This window comes from Mobula hypostoma, chromosome 15 (assembly GCF_963921235.1).
Source record: "Mobula hypostoma chromosome 15, sMobHyp1.1, whole genome shotgun sequence".
In the NCBI taxonomy this organism is placed as follows: domain Eukaryota; kingdom Metazoa; phylum Chordata; class Chondrichthyes; order Myliobatiformes; family Myliobatidae; genus Mobula; species Mobula hypostoma.
Genome location: NC_086111.1, coordinates 74,902,466 through 74,919,094, shown reverse-complemented (window position 1 = coordinate 74,919,094; position 16,629 = coordinate 74,902,466). Strand labels below are relative to the sequence as shown.

Below are 16,629 nucleotides of genomic sequence, written 5' to 3'. Positions count from 1 at the left end.
CACACACACACTCACACACACAGACACTCACAGAGACACACACACACTCACACGGACACACTCACACACACTGACACTCACAGAGACACACACACACACTCACACACACTGACACTCACAGAGACACACACACACTCACACGGACACACACACACACTGACACTCACAGAGACACACACACTGACACTCAGAGACACACACACACTCACACACACTGACACTCACAGAGACACACACACACTCACACGGACACACTCACACACACTGACACTCACAGAGACACACACACTGACACTCACAGAGACACACACACACTCACACGGACACACACACACACTGACACTCACAGAGACACACACACACTCACACACACTGACACTCACAGAGACACACACACACTCACACGGACACACTCACACACACTGACACTCACAGAGACACACACACACTCACACACACTGACACTCACAGAGACACACACAAACTCACACGGACACACACACACACTGACACTCACAGAGACACACACACACACTCACACACACTGACACTCACAGAGACACACACACACTCACACACACTGACACTCACAGAGACACACACACACTCACACGGACACACTCACACACACTGACACTCACAGAGACACACACACACACTCACACACACTGACACTCACAGAGACACACACACACTCACACGGACACACACACACACTGACACTCACAGAGACACACACACACTCACACGGACACACTCACACACACTGACACTCACAGAGACACACACACTGACACTCACTGACACAGACCCATTCACACACACACACTCACACTGACACACTCACACACTTACTGACACACACACACTCACACACACACACTCACTCACACACTGACACAGACACACACTCACACACTGACACACACACACACTCACACAGACACACTCACACACACTGACACTCACAGAGACACATACACACTCACACTGACACACTCACACACTTACTGACACACACACACTCACACACTAACACACACACACTCACTCACACACTGACACAGACACACACTCACACACTGACACACACACACTCACTCACACACTGACACACACACACTCACACACTAACACACACACATCATTCACACACTGACACAGACACACACTCACACACTGACACACACACACTCACTCACTCACACACTGACACACACACACACACTCACACACTGACACAGACACACACTCACACACTAACACACACACACTGACACAGACACACACACTCACTCACACACTGACACACACACACACTCACTCACACACTGACACAGACACACACTCACACACTGACACACACACTCACTCACACACTGACACAGACACACACACTCACACACTGACACAGACACACATTCACTCACACACTGACACACACACACACTCACACACTGACACACACACACACTTACACACTCACACACTCACACACTGACACAGACACACACTCACTCACACACTGACACAGACACACACACTCACACACTGACACAGACACACACTCACACACTGACACACACACTCACTCACACACTGACACACACACTCACACACTAACACACACACATCACTCACACACTGACACAGACACACACTCACACACTGACACACACACACTCACTCACTCACACACTGACACACACACACACACTCACACACTGACACACACACACACACTCACTCACACACTGACACAGACACACACTCACACACTGACACACACACTCACTCACACACTGACACACACACACTGACACACACACTGACACACACACACTCACACACACACTCACTCACACACTGACACAGACACACACACTCACACACTGACACAGACACACATTCACTCACACACTGACACACACACACACACACTGACACACACACACACTTACACACTCACACAGACACACACACTCACACACTGACACAGACACACACTCACACACTGACACACACACTCACTCACACACTGACACACACACACTCACACACTAACACACACACACTGACACAGACACACACACTCACTCACACACTGACACACACACACTCACTCACACACTGACACAGACACACACTCACACACTGACACACACACTCACTCACACACTGACACACACACACACTCACACACACACTGACACACACACACACACACACACTCACTCACACACTGACACAGACACACACACTCACACACTGAAACAGACACACATTCACTCACACACTGACACACACACACACACTCACACACTGACACACACACTTACACACTCACACAGACACACACACTCACAGACACAGACACACACTCACTCACACACTGACACAGACACACACACTCACACATTGACACAGACACACACTCACTCACACACTGACACACACACTCACTCACACACTGACACACACACACACTGACACACACACTCACTCACACACTGACACAGACATGCACACACACTGACACACACACACACACACACACACACTGACACACACACACTCACTCACACACTGACACACACACACTCACACAGATACACATCCAGAGGCACCCACACACAGAGATACACACCCATACACTCACACTGACACACACCCACAGTGACAAGGACAAGTGTTCACTGCCTTGCCCATCGTAGACCCGTGTGCTCACACTTACGCTTGCAGGCATTGGTGTTCCGATCCTGGGCCGGTTTCCAGGGCAGCTCGTTATAAAAGTCGTCACATTTCTCGCAGTTCAACCCATTGGTGTTGTGCTTGCAAACGCACCTCCCGTGGACCTACCACAGAAGAGACTGCCGCTCAGACCCAACGATGCCGAGCACCGAGACACAACCCTTCATAGACTTGGTGTTAGAAACATCATCTTTAACAACAGACCTGCTGGATTTGACCCTCTGATTAGATCAGCTTTGTAATCCTGGTGTCCCCCAGCGTTGGTGATAACCCTTCCCCAGCGATATCTCGATACAGGTATACAAGATGATAAGAGACATACAGTAGCTCGAGGGACTTTCCCCCCAGGGTGAAAATGGCTAATATGAGGGGGCATAATTTTAAACTGGAGGAAAGTATGGGGGGGGGGAATGCCAAATGTAGATTTTTCACACAGACTTGGAACACTGTCCCGGGCAATGGTGGGAGAGGCAGGTATATTAGGGACATTTAAGAGACTCTCAGACAGGCACATGGATGATAGAAAAATGGAGGCTGTGTAGGAGGGAAGGGCTAGATTGATTTTAGAGAAGGTTAATAGGTTGGCACAACATTGTGGGGCAAAGGGCCTGCACTGTGGTGTAGTGTTCTACGTCAGTGACCCGGTGTTGTGTCCGGACGACTTGCGGAGGAAGCTGCATACCATTCCTTCGATGTCCCCTCGGACGCCCGCGATGGGCGCACACTCACTGGCGTGTCCGTAGCAGAAGCAGTTACCCCGGATTACCAGCTCATACACGGCGTAGTAATACTTCTCCTTAATCTCGTGGCGCGAGTCCAGCAGGTTATCGCCCAGCGTGCGCAGCTTGGTGAAGTTTACCCGCAAGTTGGTGATCTTCAGCAGATCTTCAACGAGAGGAGAACAGTGAGAGGGAGGGGCAACCAGGGACTTTACAGGAGCAACAGACCCTGTGCCACCTCACACCTGCCCAACGTACAGCAAGATCTCACAAACAGCAACATGGTGACTACTAGGTAATCAGGTGCTGGTTATCATAAGACCATAAAATATAGGAGCAAAATTAGGCTGTTTGGCCCATCCAGTCTGTTCTGTCATTTCATCATGGCTGATCCAATTTTCCTCTCTGCCCCAATCTCCTGCCTTCTCCCCATATTCCTACATGCCCTGTCCAATCAAGAATCTATCAACCTCTGCCTTAAATATACGTAAAGACTTGGCTTCCACAGCTGCCTGTGGCAAAGAATTCCACAGATTCACCACTCTCTGGCAGAAATTCCCCCTCATTTCCATTCTAAAAGGACACCCCTCTATTCTGAGCCTGTGTCCTCTGGTCTTAGACTCTCCCACAACAGGAATCATCCTCTCCACATCCACTCTATCAAGGCCTTTCACCATTCAATAGTTTTCAATGAGGTCACCCCTCATTCTTCTGAATTCTAGTGAGTACAGGCCCAGAGCCATCAAATGCTCTTCATATGACAAGCCATTCAATCCTGGAATCATTTTTGTGAACCCCCTTTGAACCTGCTCTAGTTTCAGCACATCATTTGTAAGACAGGGGACATAAAACTGCTCCCAATACCGAGTGAGGCCTCACCAAAGCTTTGTAAAGTCCTCTTGAAATGAATGCTAACATTGCATTTGCTTTCCTCACCGCAGACTCAATCTGCAAGTTAGCCTTTCGGGAATCCTGCACAAGGACTCCCAAGGCCCTGTGCACCTCAGGTTTTGTTTTGTGTTTTCTCTCTATTCTCTCATTTCTTCCACCAACATGCATGACCAGAGTTGCTGCCCTTGAGGGGCTGGTGGTTTGTGTCGATGCCCTCAAGAGGGCCACTGGTTCCAGTTGTTTCCCTCGGAGGGTCTGCTGGTTCGAGTTGCTTCCCTCGGAGGGTCTACTGGTTCGAGTTCCTTCCCTCGGAGGGTCTACTGGTTCGAGTTCCTTCCCTCGGAGGGCCCACTGGTTCGAGTTGCTGCCCTCGGAGGGAAATTTTGGGATGTCTGGATTGGACTGTAGTTCCTATAGGTATCTCTCAGTTCTGTGCTTTTTTCTCATGTTCTCACCTATTCTTTCTCGTTGCTGAATAGTGGACTGGTGTTTAGGGTTTGATGTTCTTGTTTCTCCACGTGGGTGATCTACTAGTTTCTGTGTGAGGGAGGGGTTGAGGGGATCCAGGGTTTGCGAGTTTTTCTTTCTTTTTTCGTGCGGGGGAATCGATGTCTTTCTTTCAGCTACTTCTAGTGTTTTCTGTATCCTATGGCTATCTGGTGAAGACAAATCTCAGAGTTGTATTCTGTACACATACTTCGATAATAAAATGGATCTTTAAACCTTTAATACACTTCCCGACACTGTATTCCATCTGCCACTTCTTTGCCCATTCTCCTAACCTGTCCAAGTCCTTCTGTAGCCTCTCCGCTTCCTCAAAACAATCTGTCCCTCCACCTATCTTCATATCGTCTGCAAACTTTGCAAAAAAGCCATCAATTCCATCATCCAAATCGTTGACATAAATGTGATGCTGGTCAAAGAGTGAGCGGGGTGCAGGGAAGGGGGTGAAGCCACTCATACAAGCAGGACAGACGCATCTCTCCATCACCTCATCAGAAACAGCAAATAGATTTGATCATTGCTCCCCAGTCCCTAAGGCTCTGATCAACTTGTCCTTTCTAAACATCCCATGAAGTTCCTTCTTCTTTGTGTGTCTGCTCCTCACATTCTGACTTTCTTTTCCTTTTCAATGTCCGATCCTCTCCGAGGAACTGAGGTTACGCCATTCTCCAGCCTTCCTGCTCCTTGGTCATTCCCTTTGATCTAACACAATCTGTACCTTGTCTACAGCCACCTTTCCTGCTGCCCACACCTGAAAGGAATACATTGTACTTTGAATAATTTGTCCCTTCAACATCAGCCATTGCTCGTTTCCTGATGTGATTTCCTGATTTATTACAATCAATTCACACCTATTCTGAGTGTTTTGTTTAGATTGCACACACTCAGCAAGGCCAAGTAACTGATGCATTATGCATTATGATCAGAGATTAAGGGAGCTAGGGCTTTACTCTTTGGAGAGAAGGAGGGTGAGAGGAGGCATGATAGAGGTGTACAAGATAATAAGAGGAATAGATAGAGTGGATAGCCAGCGCCTCTTCCCCAGGGCACCACTGCTCAATACAAGAGGACATGGCTTTAAGGTAAGGGGTGGGAAGTTCAAGGGGGATATTAGAGGAAGGTTTTTTACTCAGAGAGTGGTTGGTGCGTGGAATGCACTGCCTGCGTCAGTGGTGGAGGCAGATACACTAGTGAAGTTTAAGAGACTACTAGACAGGTATATGGAGGAATTTAAAGTGGGGGGTTATACGGGAGGCAGGGTTTGAGGGTCAGCACAACAATGTGGGCCTGTACTGTGCTGTACTATTCTATGTTCTATGTAACACAGAGCAGTTAGCTTTATCAATGACACGTACATCAAAACATCAAAACATGAAGTGAAAAGTATCACCCGAGTCAATGACTAACACAGTCCGAGGACACAGAGTGAAAGTATCGTCGTGTCGACGACCGACACAGTCCACCCTTGGAATGTGAGGGTAATCTGGAGCACACGGAGGAAACGCATGCAGTCAGGGGGAGAACGAACAAACTCCTGTCAGTCTGTGGTGGGAATGAAGCGGTGATCATGAATTGCTGCCCACGTAAAGTGTTACGATAACCACTATGCTACGACGCCTCCTTCCGTGGACACACACCGATTCTGATCATTGGTCAGCAGTGAAATGGGTGAGCAGTTTTGTCTTCCTGGGCGCACCACGTTGGCACAACCACGACAGCGGCTATAGTTCATCAGGATTTTGAGATTTGGTTTGTTAGCAAAGGCTCTTTGAATTCCCTTTTGTACTGCCAACCTCACTGAGGGTCTGTGATGTGGACAGGAATTGGGCCTTGGCACCAAAAATGACTGACCACTTCCTTCTGCTGTGGCTAAACCCACAACACTTGCAGTTACTTCCTGACAACAGGCTGAGGATTTCAGAGTTACTTCCTGACGGCAGGCTGAGGATTTCAGAGTTACTTCCTGACGGCAGGCTGAGGATTTCAGAGTTACTTCCTGACAACAGGCTCAGGATTTCAGAGTTACTTCCTGACGGCAGGCTGAGGATTTCAGAGTTACTTCCTGACGGCAGGCTGAGGAATGCACCCTGCCCAAAGCTTCCAGAGGTGGGCAGTATGTGACAGTGTTGCCATGCTGAAAGACTGAATCTAGAATCCATCATGCCTCACACTCAATGATGTCCTACTTCACATGATACTGTAACTGTAAGAACCAGACAGAAAAGATGATCTCCAGCCCAATGATTAATAGTTATGGATCCCCTCCATAGTTACCACCTCTCTTAAGAGAGAATCATAAAATTATTACAAGCTGTTTGGTCCAACAAGTCTCTGTCAGCCTCAAGTTGAGCTTTGCCATTTCCCTGTGCTTCCTCCAGCAACCCCACAAATTATTTTCCCAAACTGTTGACACAAATGCCTGCTCAGAACCCCGGGGCTCTGTCCCCACCTCCCCTCCATCAGTGAATTCCAACCACTCTCTGCATAGACATGTTGGGCAACAGTCCATGAAAATGCAAGTTTGCCTAGAGAGAAGCACAGAAACTGGTAGTAATTTAAAGCTTCTGAGAGGCGGGGAGAGGTTGAAGTGCTTGGTATTGGTATTTGTTTATGTTGGAGGAGTGGCTCCAGGGAGCTATGATTCAGTAACTGAAGACCTTGGCCCAGCTTCCAACACCAGAGAGGAAAGAAACGTACAGAGTGTGTGGCTGGAGATCTGCAAACACTACAGAAGAGCTGGAGATCTTTGAGGAAGGGAAAAATGAACGAGTTAATCAGATAAAGAAATATTAATTGCCTGTGTATCGAATGTCCCTAACTGCCCTCAGGAAGACAGGGGAAGGCTGCTTTCTTGCACCACTTGATCCTGGTGACGGAGGGGAGTGTAGAAGACTGCCAAAGATCAGTTGCAGATATTGGCGGAGAAATGGCAGACGGAGATTAACCCGGATAGATGTGAGGTGTTGCAACTTGCTGGATCAAATATAAAGTGTCGATCCACTGGTGACAGCAAGACTCTTAACAGTGTTTATGAGCAGAGCGAGCTTGGAGGTCCAGGACCATAGACAGGAAGTTGTGTTGCAGTTGTATAAAACTCTAGTTATCCCACATCTGGAGTATAGCGCACAGTTCTGACTGGCCCATTACAGAAAGGATGTCGAGGCTTTGGGGAGGGTGCAGAAGAGGTTTACCAGGATGCTGCCTGGATTACAGGGCATGTGCTGCTATGAGAGCTTCGACAAACTCAGGCTGTTTTCTCACGAGTGCTGGAGCCTGAGGGGAAATCTGACAGAGGTTTATAAGGTTATCAGAGGCATCGACAGAGTAGACAGGGAGTATCTGTTTCCCGAGGTGGAAATGTTTAGTAAGAGAGGGCATGCAAATAAGGTGAAGAGAAGTTGAAAGGAGGTGTGCAGGACAAATGGTGGGGGTGTGGAACACACTGCCAGGGGTGCGGGTGCAAGAGAGGTGACAGAGTCTCTTAGAGAGTCTGCATGAGAGAGGGAGAGAATGAACGACAGAGGCTGAGGAATTCTCTACCAAGTATCGACGTTTGTAACAGAAGATGGCGTTGCTCCTCAATCTTCCATGAACGTCGTTAGAACAGTGCAGGGGGGCCAACAGTGTCACGCCCGTGGACGGAGCAGGGGGGCCCTCACCCAGCTCGAGCCTGCTCTCCAGTGTAGAGCGTACCACACTGTGAGCACCAAATGAGCACGCGCCAGTGTAGAGGGCACCACACTGTGAGCACCTATACTCTGTACATCCTGAGGGGCAGCGTTTCACCGGGCACCTACACTCTGTCCACCAGAAAAATCCGCATCTCCCAGTGGCCTCTATTTCAATTCTACTTCCCATTCCCATTCTGACATGTCAGTCCACGGCCCTCTGTACTGTCACGATGAGGCCACACTCAGGTTGTAGCAACAACACCTTATATTCCATCTAGGAAGCCTCCACCCCGATGGCATGAACATCGATTTTTCAAACTTCCAATAATAGCCCCCCCTTCACCATTCCCCATTCCCTTTTCCCTCGCTCACCTTATCTCCTTGCCTGCCGATCACCTCCCTCTGGTGCTCCTCCCCCTTTTCTTTCTCCCATGGCCTTCTGTCCTCTCCTGTCAGATTCCCCCCTTCTCCAGCCCTTTATCTCTTTCATCAATCAATTTCCCAGCTCTTTACTTCACCTCTCCCACTCCCACCCCACCTGTCACCAACTCTTGTATTTCTTCCTCTCCTCCCCCAACCCTCTTGCTCTGTCTTCTAATCTCCTTTTCCCAGTCCTGATGAAGGGTGTCGGCCTGAAACGTCGACTGTTTACTCTTTTCCACAGATGCATCCTGGCCTGTTGAGTTCCTGCAGCACTTTACATGTGTTGCTTGGATTTCCTGCATCTGCAGAATCTCCCGTTGGTCATGCTTAGACTGAGTTGGTTGTGAACACAAATGAGGCATTCGCCCAATGTTTCAAACTACACTAATCTCAACCACGGTGCCCTGAGGCAAAGTAACCTCTTACATGTATTTTTAATATATTTTTACGGTAAATTATAATAATTGTTTTATCCTTCCACTGTAGTACTGCCAGAAAATAACAAATTTCACAACATACGTCGTCGGTGACAAGACACCTGATTATGATTCACGTCTCACCCTGAATTGTGAAGCCGGCTCCCACAGCTCTCTGATGTGGGTTCTCATCCATGTGTTCTCCCTCCCCCTCCCTTCCGGACCTCCTCCCTCCCTCTCCCTCCCCTTCCCTTCCGGACCTCCTCCCTCCCTCTCCCTCCCCCTCCCTTCCGGACCTCCTCCCTCCCTCTCCCTCCCTTCCAGACCTCCTCCCTCCCTCTCCCTCCCCCTCCCTTCCAGACCTCCTCCCTCCCTCTCCCTCCCCTTCCCTTCCGGACCTCCTCCCTCCCTCTCCCTCCCCCTCCCTTCCAGACCTCCTCCCTCCCTCCCCCTCCCTTCCAGACCTCCTCCCTCCCTCTCCCTCCCCCTCCCTTCCAGACCTCCTCCCTCCCTCCCCCTCCCTTCCAGACCTCCTCCCTCCCTCTCCCTCCCCCTCCCTTCCAGATCTCCTCCCTCCCTCTCCCTTCCAGACCTCCTCCCTCCCTCTCCCTCCCCTTCCCTTCCGGACCTCCTCCCTCCCTCTCCCTCCTCCTCCCTTCCAGACCTCCTCCCTCCCTCCCCCTCCCTTCCAGACCTCCTCCCTCCCTCTCCCTCCCCCTCCCTTCCAGACCTCCTCCCTCCCTCCCCCTCCCTTCCAGACCTCCTCCCTCCCTCTCCCTCCCCCTCCCTTCCAGACCTCCTCCCTCCCTCCCCCTCCCTTCCAGACCTCCTCCTTCCCTCTCCCTCCCCCTCCCTTCCAGATCTCCTCCCTCCCTCTCCCTCCCCCTCCCTTCCAGACCTCCTCCCTCCCTCTCCCTCCCTTCCAACCTCCTCCCTCCCTCTCCCTCCCCCCTTCCAGACCTCCTCCCTCCCTCTCCCTCCCCTCCCTTCCAGACCTCCTCCCTCCCTCTCCCTCCCCCTCCCTTCCAGATCTCCTCCCTCCCTCTCCCTCCCCCTCCCTTCCAGACCTCCTCCCTCCCCCTCCCTTCCAGACCTCCTCCCTCCCCCTCCCTTCCAGACCTCCTCCCTCCCTCCCCCTCCCTTCCAACCTCCTCCCTCCCTCTCCCTCCCCCTCCCTTCCAGACCTCCTCCCTCCCTCTCCCTCCCCCTTCCAGACCTCCCTCCCTCTCCCTCCCCCTCCCTTCCAGACCTCCCTCCCTCTCCCTTCCAGACCTCCTCCCTCCCTCCCCTCCCTTCCAGACCTCCTCCCTCCCTCTCCCTCCCCTTCCCTTCCAGACCTCCTCCCTCCCTCTCCCTCCCCTCCCTTCCAGACCTCCTCCCTCCCTCTCCCTCCCCCTCCCTTCCAGACCTCCTCCCTCCCTCTCCCTCCCTCTCCCTTCCAGACCTCCTCCCTTCCTCCCTTCCAGATATCCTCCCTCCCCCTCCCTTCCAGACCTCCTCCCTCCCTCTCCCTCCCTCTCCTTTCCAGACCTCCTCCCTTCCTCCCTTCCAGACCTCCTCCCTCCCCCCCCCTCCCTTCCAGACCTCCTCCCTCCCTCTCCCTCCCCTTCCCTTCCAGACCTCCTCCCTCCCTCTCCCTCCCCTCCCTTCCAGACCTCCTCCCTCCCTCACCCTCCCTTCCAGACCTCCTCCCTCCCTCTCCCTCCCCCTCCCTTCCAGACCTCCTCCCTTCCTCCCTTCCAGATATTCTCCCTCCCCCTCCCTTCCAGACCTCCTCCCTCCCTCTCCCTCCCCCTCCCTTCCAGACCTCCTCCCTTCCTCCCTTCCAGATATTCTCCCTCCCCCTCCGTTCCAGACCTCCTCCCTTCCTCCTTTCCAGATATCCTCCCTCCCCCTCCGTTCCAGACCTCCTCCCTTCCTCCCTTCCAGACCTCCTCCCTCCCCCTCCTCCTCTCCTCCTCACTGCCCCTCCGTTCCAGACCTCCTCCTCGACCTCGGTAGCTCGGAACCAGGGTGTCACCATTCGGACTTACTCTGTATGCGAGGGCTGTAGGGATCATGGATGGGAATGGCAGGGTCCAACACCCTGTAGATCACCTGGTAAGGACAAATTTCCTCCCATCAGACAGGGACCATCGAGAACAGACGGCCAGAACGTTCCACCCCACAGCCCCTCCCCTCCCCTCCTCATGGAAACTTCCCTCCCGCAGAGCTCCCCACACCAGGCTCTCCCCTCTTCTCCAAACCTCTCCCCATGATCTCCCAGGTACGTCCTCATCTTCCCATCTCCTCCCAACTTCCCGACCCACCCGAGATCCTCCTTATATCCAGTCTCCTGTCTCACCTCCAGTCCATTCCCCCGACCCACCCGAGACTCCCCCTTATATCCAGTCTCCTGTCTCACCTCCAGTCCATTCCCCCGACCCACCCGAGATTCCCCCTTACACCCCAGTCTCCTGTATCACCTCCAGTCCATTCCCCCGACCCACCCGAGATTCCCCCTTACACCCCAGTCTCCTGTATCACCTCCAGTCCATTCCCCCGACCCACCCGAGATTCCCCCTTACACCCCAGTCTCCTGTATCACCTCCAGTCCATTCCCCCGACCCACCCGAGATTCCCCCTTACACCCCAGTCTCCTGTATCACCTCCAGTCCATTCCCCCGACCCACCCGAGATTCCCCCTTACACCCCAGTCTCCTGTCTCACCTCCAGTCCATTCCCCCGACCCACCCGAGATTCCCCCTTACACCCCAGTCTCCTGTCTCACCTCCAGTCCATTCCCTCGACCCACCCGAGATTCCCCCTTACACCCCAGTCTCCTGTATCACCTCCAGTCCATTCCCCCGACCCACCCGAGATTCCCCCTTACACCCCAGTCTCCTGTCTCACCTCCAGTCCATTCCCCCAACCCACCCGAGATTCCCCCTTACACCCCAGTCTCCTGTATCACCTCCAGTCCATTCCCCCGACCCACCCGAGATTCCCCCTTACACCCCAGTCTCCTGTTCCGCCCCCAGGCACGTTTCACTGAGAACTGTTGTGGGGGGGGCATGGGAAAATTTCCATACCTCTGCTACCTCAACTGCTACCAAGCACATTTTTAACGGGCAGTGAAGTGCAAACTGCCTTGGTTGTTTAGTTTGGCAAGCATCGGTCAGGGCACTGACACAGGCGTCGCGATGTTATGGTGCAGGTGTTCAAGTCACTGGTGAGGCTACACTGAGCATTGCTTTTGTCAGCCTGCTATAAGAAAGGTGTTATTAAGCTAGAAAAGATGTTGAGTGCACTGGGAGCCTGATTTACAAGGTGGTTGCATGGACCCGCTGGTACGTCGGAGATTGAGGGCTGACCTGGTGGAGGTCCACAAGACCCTGAGTGGCACAGACACGCTCTTTTTTACAGAGAGGGGGCGTGAAAAGCAAGCAGAGGTTTGAGATTGAAAAGGGGCAGCTTCTTCACGCAGAAGGTGGTGTGTATTTGGAAAGAGCTGCTGGAGATACTGGTGGAGACGGAGACATTAGCAATTAACAGCCATCTGGGTAAGTACATGGATTGCAGGGGGTCTCGAGGGCAGATGGAACTCTCTCGCTGGGCAACCCTGTCAGCATGCAGTAGATGGACTGAATGGTCTGCTCCATGATCGTGGCTGTAAAAACGGGAGGATGTGCTTGACATTGTTTGAAAAGTGAGAGGCTGAACGATGTTGCTGTTCACAGGGACCTGGTGCCCTTGTACAACAATCACAGAAGGTTAACCTGCAGGAACAGAGGCCAGGTTCTGTGTGTCTGTGTCCAAATCTGGGTCCAATGGAGGCTGGAGGAGTTAGGGGACTGTGTGCATGTGTGGGACAGAGGGAGGATTGGGACCTGTTCTTCTGTCGCTTCTTGTGTTCTGTGTTGTTCTGCCAAACATTGTTAAGTTGGCCCTGGAATGTTTGGCAACACACGCAGGCTGCCACCCGGCACATCCATGGGTGTGTTGGTTGTTAACGCAAGTGACACATTCCACTGTGTGTTTCGGTGTACCTGTGATAAATAAACATGGACCCTGTTGGCCGTTATGGGACAAGCCCGGCTCCAAGCATGCAGAGCCCAGGTGAGACCTCGCCTGGAGATCTGGTGACCCGACCAGTGGAAGGATGTAGGTGTGACAGAGGGAATGCAGCAAAGGTCCGACAAATCCACTGCTGGGGTAGTGGCTTTGTCCAGCTAGGAGGCATTAAGAGGACTGATCCTAACCCTTGAGTTTAGAAGATTCTTTAGCCAAGGGGAGGTGAACCTGTGGAACTCATTGCTACAGACAGCTGTGGGGTACAAGCCATTGGGTATATTTATAGCGGACATTGACTGGTTCTTGATTAACAAGGGCTTCAAAGGTTATAGGGAGAAGGCAGGAGAAGGTCGAGAGAGAAAATGAATCAGCCATGATGGAATAGCAGAGCAGATTTGATGGGCTGAATGGCCTAAGTCTGTTTCTATATCTTATGGTCAAAATAAGAAACAGAAAATTTCATAAAGCGTAAAAGAGAGTTGAAGGTAGATATAGGACCAATAGAAAATGACACTGGAGATATTGTAATGAGAGATGCAGAGATGGCAGAGGAACTGAATGCATATTTTGCACCAGTCTTCACAGTGGAAGACATATGCAGTATACCGGACATTCAAGAGTGCCAGGGAAGTGAAGAATGTGCTGTGAAAATTACGACCGAGAAGGTGCTCAGGAAGCTTAATGGTCTGAGGGTGGATAAATCTCCTGGATAATTCTGTTGGAATGCACCCTAGGGTTCTGAAGGAAGTAGATTGTGGAGGCATTAACAATGATCTTTCAAGAATCGATAGATTCTGGCATTGTACCAGATGACTGAAAAATTGCAAATGTTACTCTGCTAGTTAAGAGGGGAGGGAGGCAGCAGAAAGGAAACTATAGACTTGTTCGTCTGACATCAGTGGTTGGAAAGTTGTTGGAATCGATTGTTAGGGATGAGATTACGGAGTACCTGGAGGCACATGACAAGATAGGCCAAAGCCAGCATGGTTTCCTGAAAGGAAAATCCCGCCTGGCTAACCTACTGTAATTTTTTATGGAAATTACAAGCAGGGTAGACAAAGGAGATGTAGTGGATGTGGTGTACTTGGATTTTCAGAATGCCTTTGACAAGGTGCCTCACATGAGGCTGCTTACCAAGATAAGAGCCCATGAAGTTACTAGCATGGATGGAGCATTGGTTGATCAGCAGAAAGCAGAAAGTGGGAATAAAGGTATCCTATTCTGACTGGCTGCCAGTTACCAGTGGAGTTCCACAGGGGTCGGTGTTGGAACCGCTGTTTTTTACAATGTATATCAATGATTTGGACTATGGTATTAATGGATTAGTGGGTTAGGTGGAGGAGCGGGTAGTCTTGAGGAAACAGAGAGCCTGCAGAGAGACTTAGATAGTTTAGGGGAATGGGCAAAGAAGTGGCAAATGAAATACAATGTTGGAAAGTGTAAGGTCATGCACTTTGGTGGAAGAAAAAAATGGAGAGACCATTATTTAGATGGGGAGAGAATTCAAAACGCAGAGATGCAAAGGGACTTGGGAGGCCTTGTGCAGGATACCCTAAAGGTTAACCTCCAGGTTGAGTCGGTAGTGAAGAAGGCGATTGCATTCATTTCTAGAGGTATAGAATATAAGAGCAGGGATGTGATGTTGAGGGTCTATAAGGCACTCGTGAGACCACACTTGGAATATTGTGTGCAGTTTTGGGCTCCTTATTTTAGAAAGGATATACTGACATTGGAGAGGGTTCAGAGAAGATTCACAAGAATGATTCCAGGAATGAAAGGGTTACTGTATAAGGAACGTCTGGCAGCTCTTGGGCTGTATTCCCTGGAGTTCAGGAGAATGAGGGGGGGGGGGGTCTCATAGAAACATTCTGAATGTTAAAAGGCCTGAACAGATTAGATATGGCAAAGTTATTTCCCATGGTAGGGGAGTATAGGACAAGAGGGCACGACTTCAGGATTGAAGGACGTCCATTTAGAACTGAGATGCGGAGAAATTACTTTAGTCAGAGGGTGGTAGATCTGTGGAATTTGTTGCCAAGTCATTGGGTGCATTTAAGGCAAAGATAGATAGGTTCTTGTTTAGAAAGGACATCAAAGGGTATGGGGAGAAGGCAGAGGAGTTGGGATGACTGGAAGAATTGGATCAGCCATGATTGAATGGTGGAGCAGACTCGATGGGCTGAATGGCCTACTTCTGCTCCTATATCTCATGGTCTTAAAATTGTACAGGGCTGATGTGGAGATGATGTGTTCTCCTGGATAGTCAGAATAAGGTTCTGGCCATCAGGATGGAGATGTGAAGAAATGCCCACCTGGGGAGGGGGATTACTGATTCGGGGCTGGGAGGGGGTTTATGGGACCAGAAGAGGGGTTTCCCGGTATAGCACCGGCTGTCCACACAGACTGGTGGACATGGGTGGACGGGTGGACACACACAGATCAGGGCTGGGAGGGGGTTTATGGGACTAGAGGCGGGGGGATTACCTGGTACACCACCGGCTGCCCACACAGACGGGTGGACACGTTGCTCACCTCTCCCTCCGTAGAGGGCTCAATGTCCGAGTAGCGCGATTCACAGATAACCTCGTCCACCTCCTTCAGGAGGCCCCGTCGGACGTTGGGAAAGTCAGACGCGCAGTTGTGGCTGAAATAACGGTAGATCTGCCAGGTGCGGCCGAAGTCCGCTGACCGCTCAATCAGCATGGCGGCTGGGCGGAAGGTCTGTGAAGGCAACGTCGACCACACAGTCAGCTTCCGATCCTCTCCCCAAACTTCCCACTCAACTCTTCCCCCGCACCACCCAGCAACTGAGCCCCATAACCCAGAAGCCCCTTTCCTGATGGACGTTTGCACCCTGCACACCCCGGTCAGGGAGTGGGACCAGGAGGAGACCTGGGTCAAGGTTAGTTGGGCACTGGGATACCTGGTGAAACAGGAGCAAAAAGATAACACAACCACTGCCCTACAGCTCCAGAAACCCTGGTTCGATCCCCACCTCAGGTGCTGTCCATGTGGAGTTTGCACACTCCAATTGTGACCACATAGGTTTTCCTCAGGTGTTCCAGTTTCCTCCAACATCCCAATGATGTGTGGGGTCAGTGGGTTAATGAGAAACCAAAAAAACAGAAAATACTGGAAATACTGAGCAGGTTGGGAAGCGTCTGAGGGGTGAGAAACCCTTTGAGTGTCCTTACACAGGTC

General features: G+C 51.3%; 1 protein-coding gene across 1 annotated transcript in view; it reads right to left on the bottom strand.

The window, feature by feature from the left end:
- LOC134356988 (laminin subunit beta-2-like) overlaps positions 1-16,629 on the bottom strand; it is a 142,483-nt gene that overhangs the window by 90,608 nt on the left and 35,246 nt on the right. Inside the window, exons 5-8 of the mRNA XM_063068281.1 lie at positions 15,961-16,149; positions 11,409-11,472; positions 3,434-3,636; positions 2,735-2,855 (exon numbers count right to left, since the gene is read on the bottom strand). Of these exons, the coding sequence (XP_062924351.1) occupies positions 2,735-2,855; positions 3,434-3,636; positions 11,409-11,472; positions 15,961-16,149 (577 nt within the window). The remainder of the gene's footprint in view (positions 1-2,734; positions 2,856-3,433; positions 3,637-11,408; positions 11,473-15,960; positions 16,150-16,629) is intronic.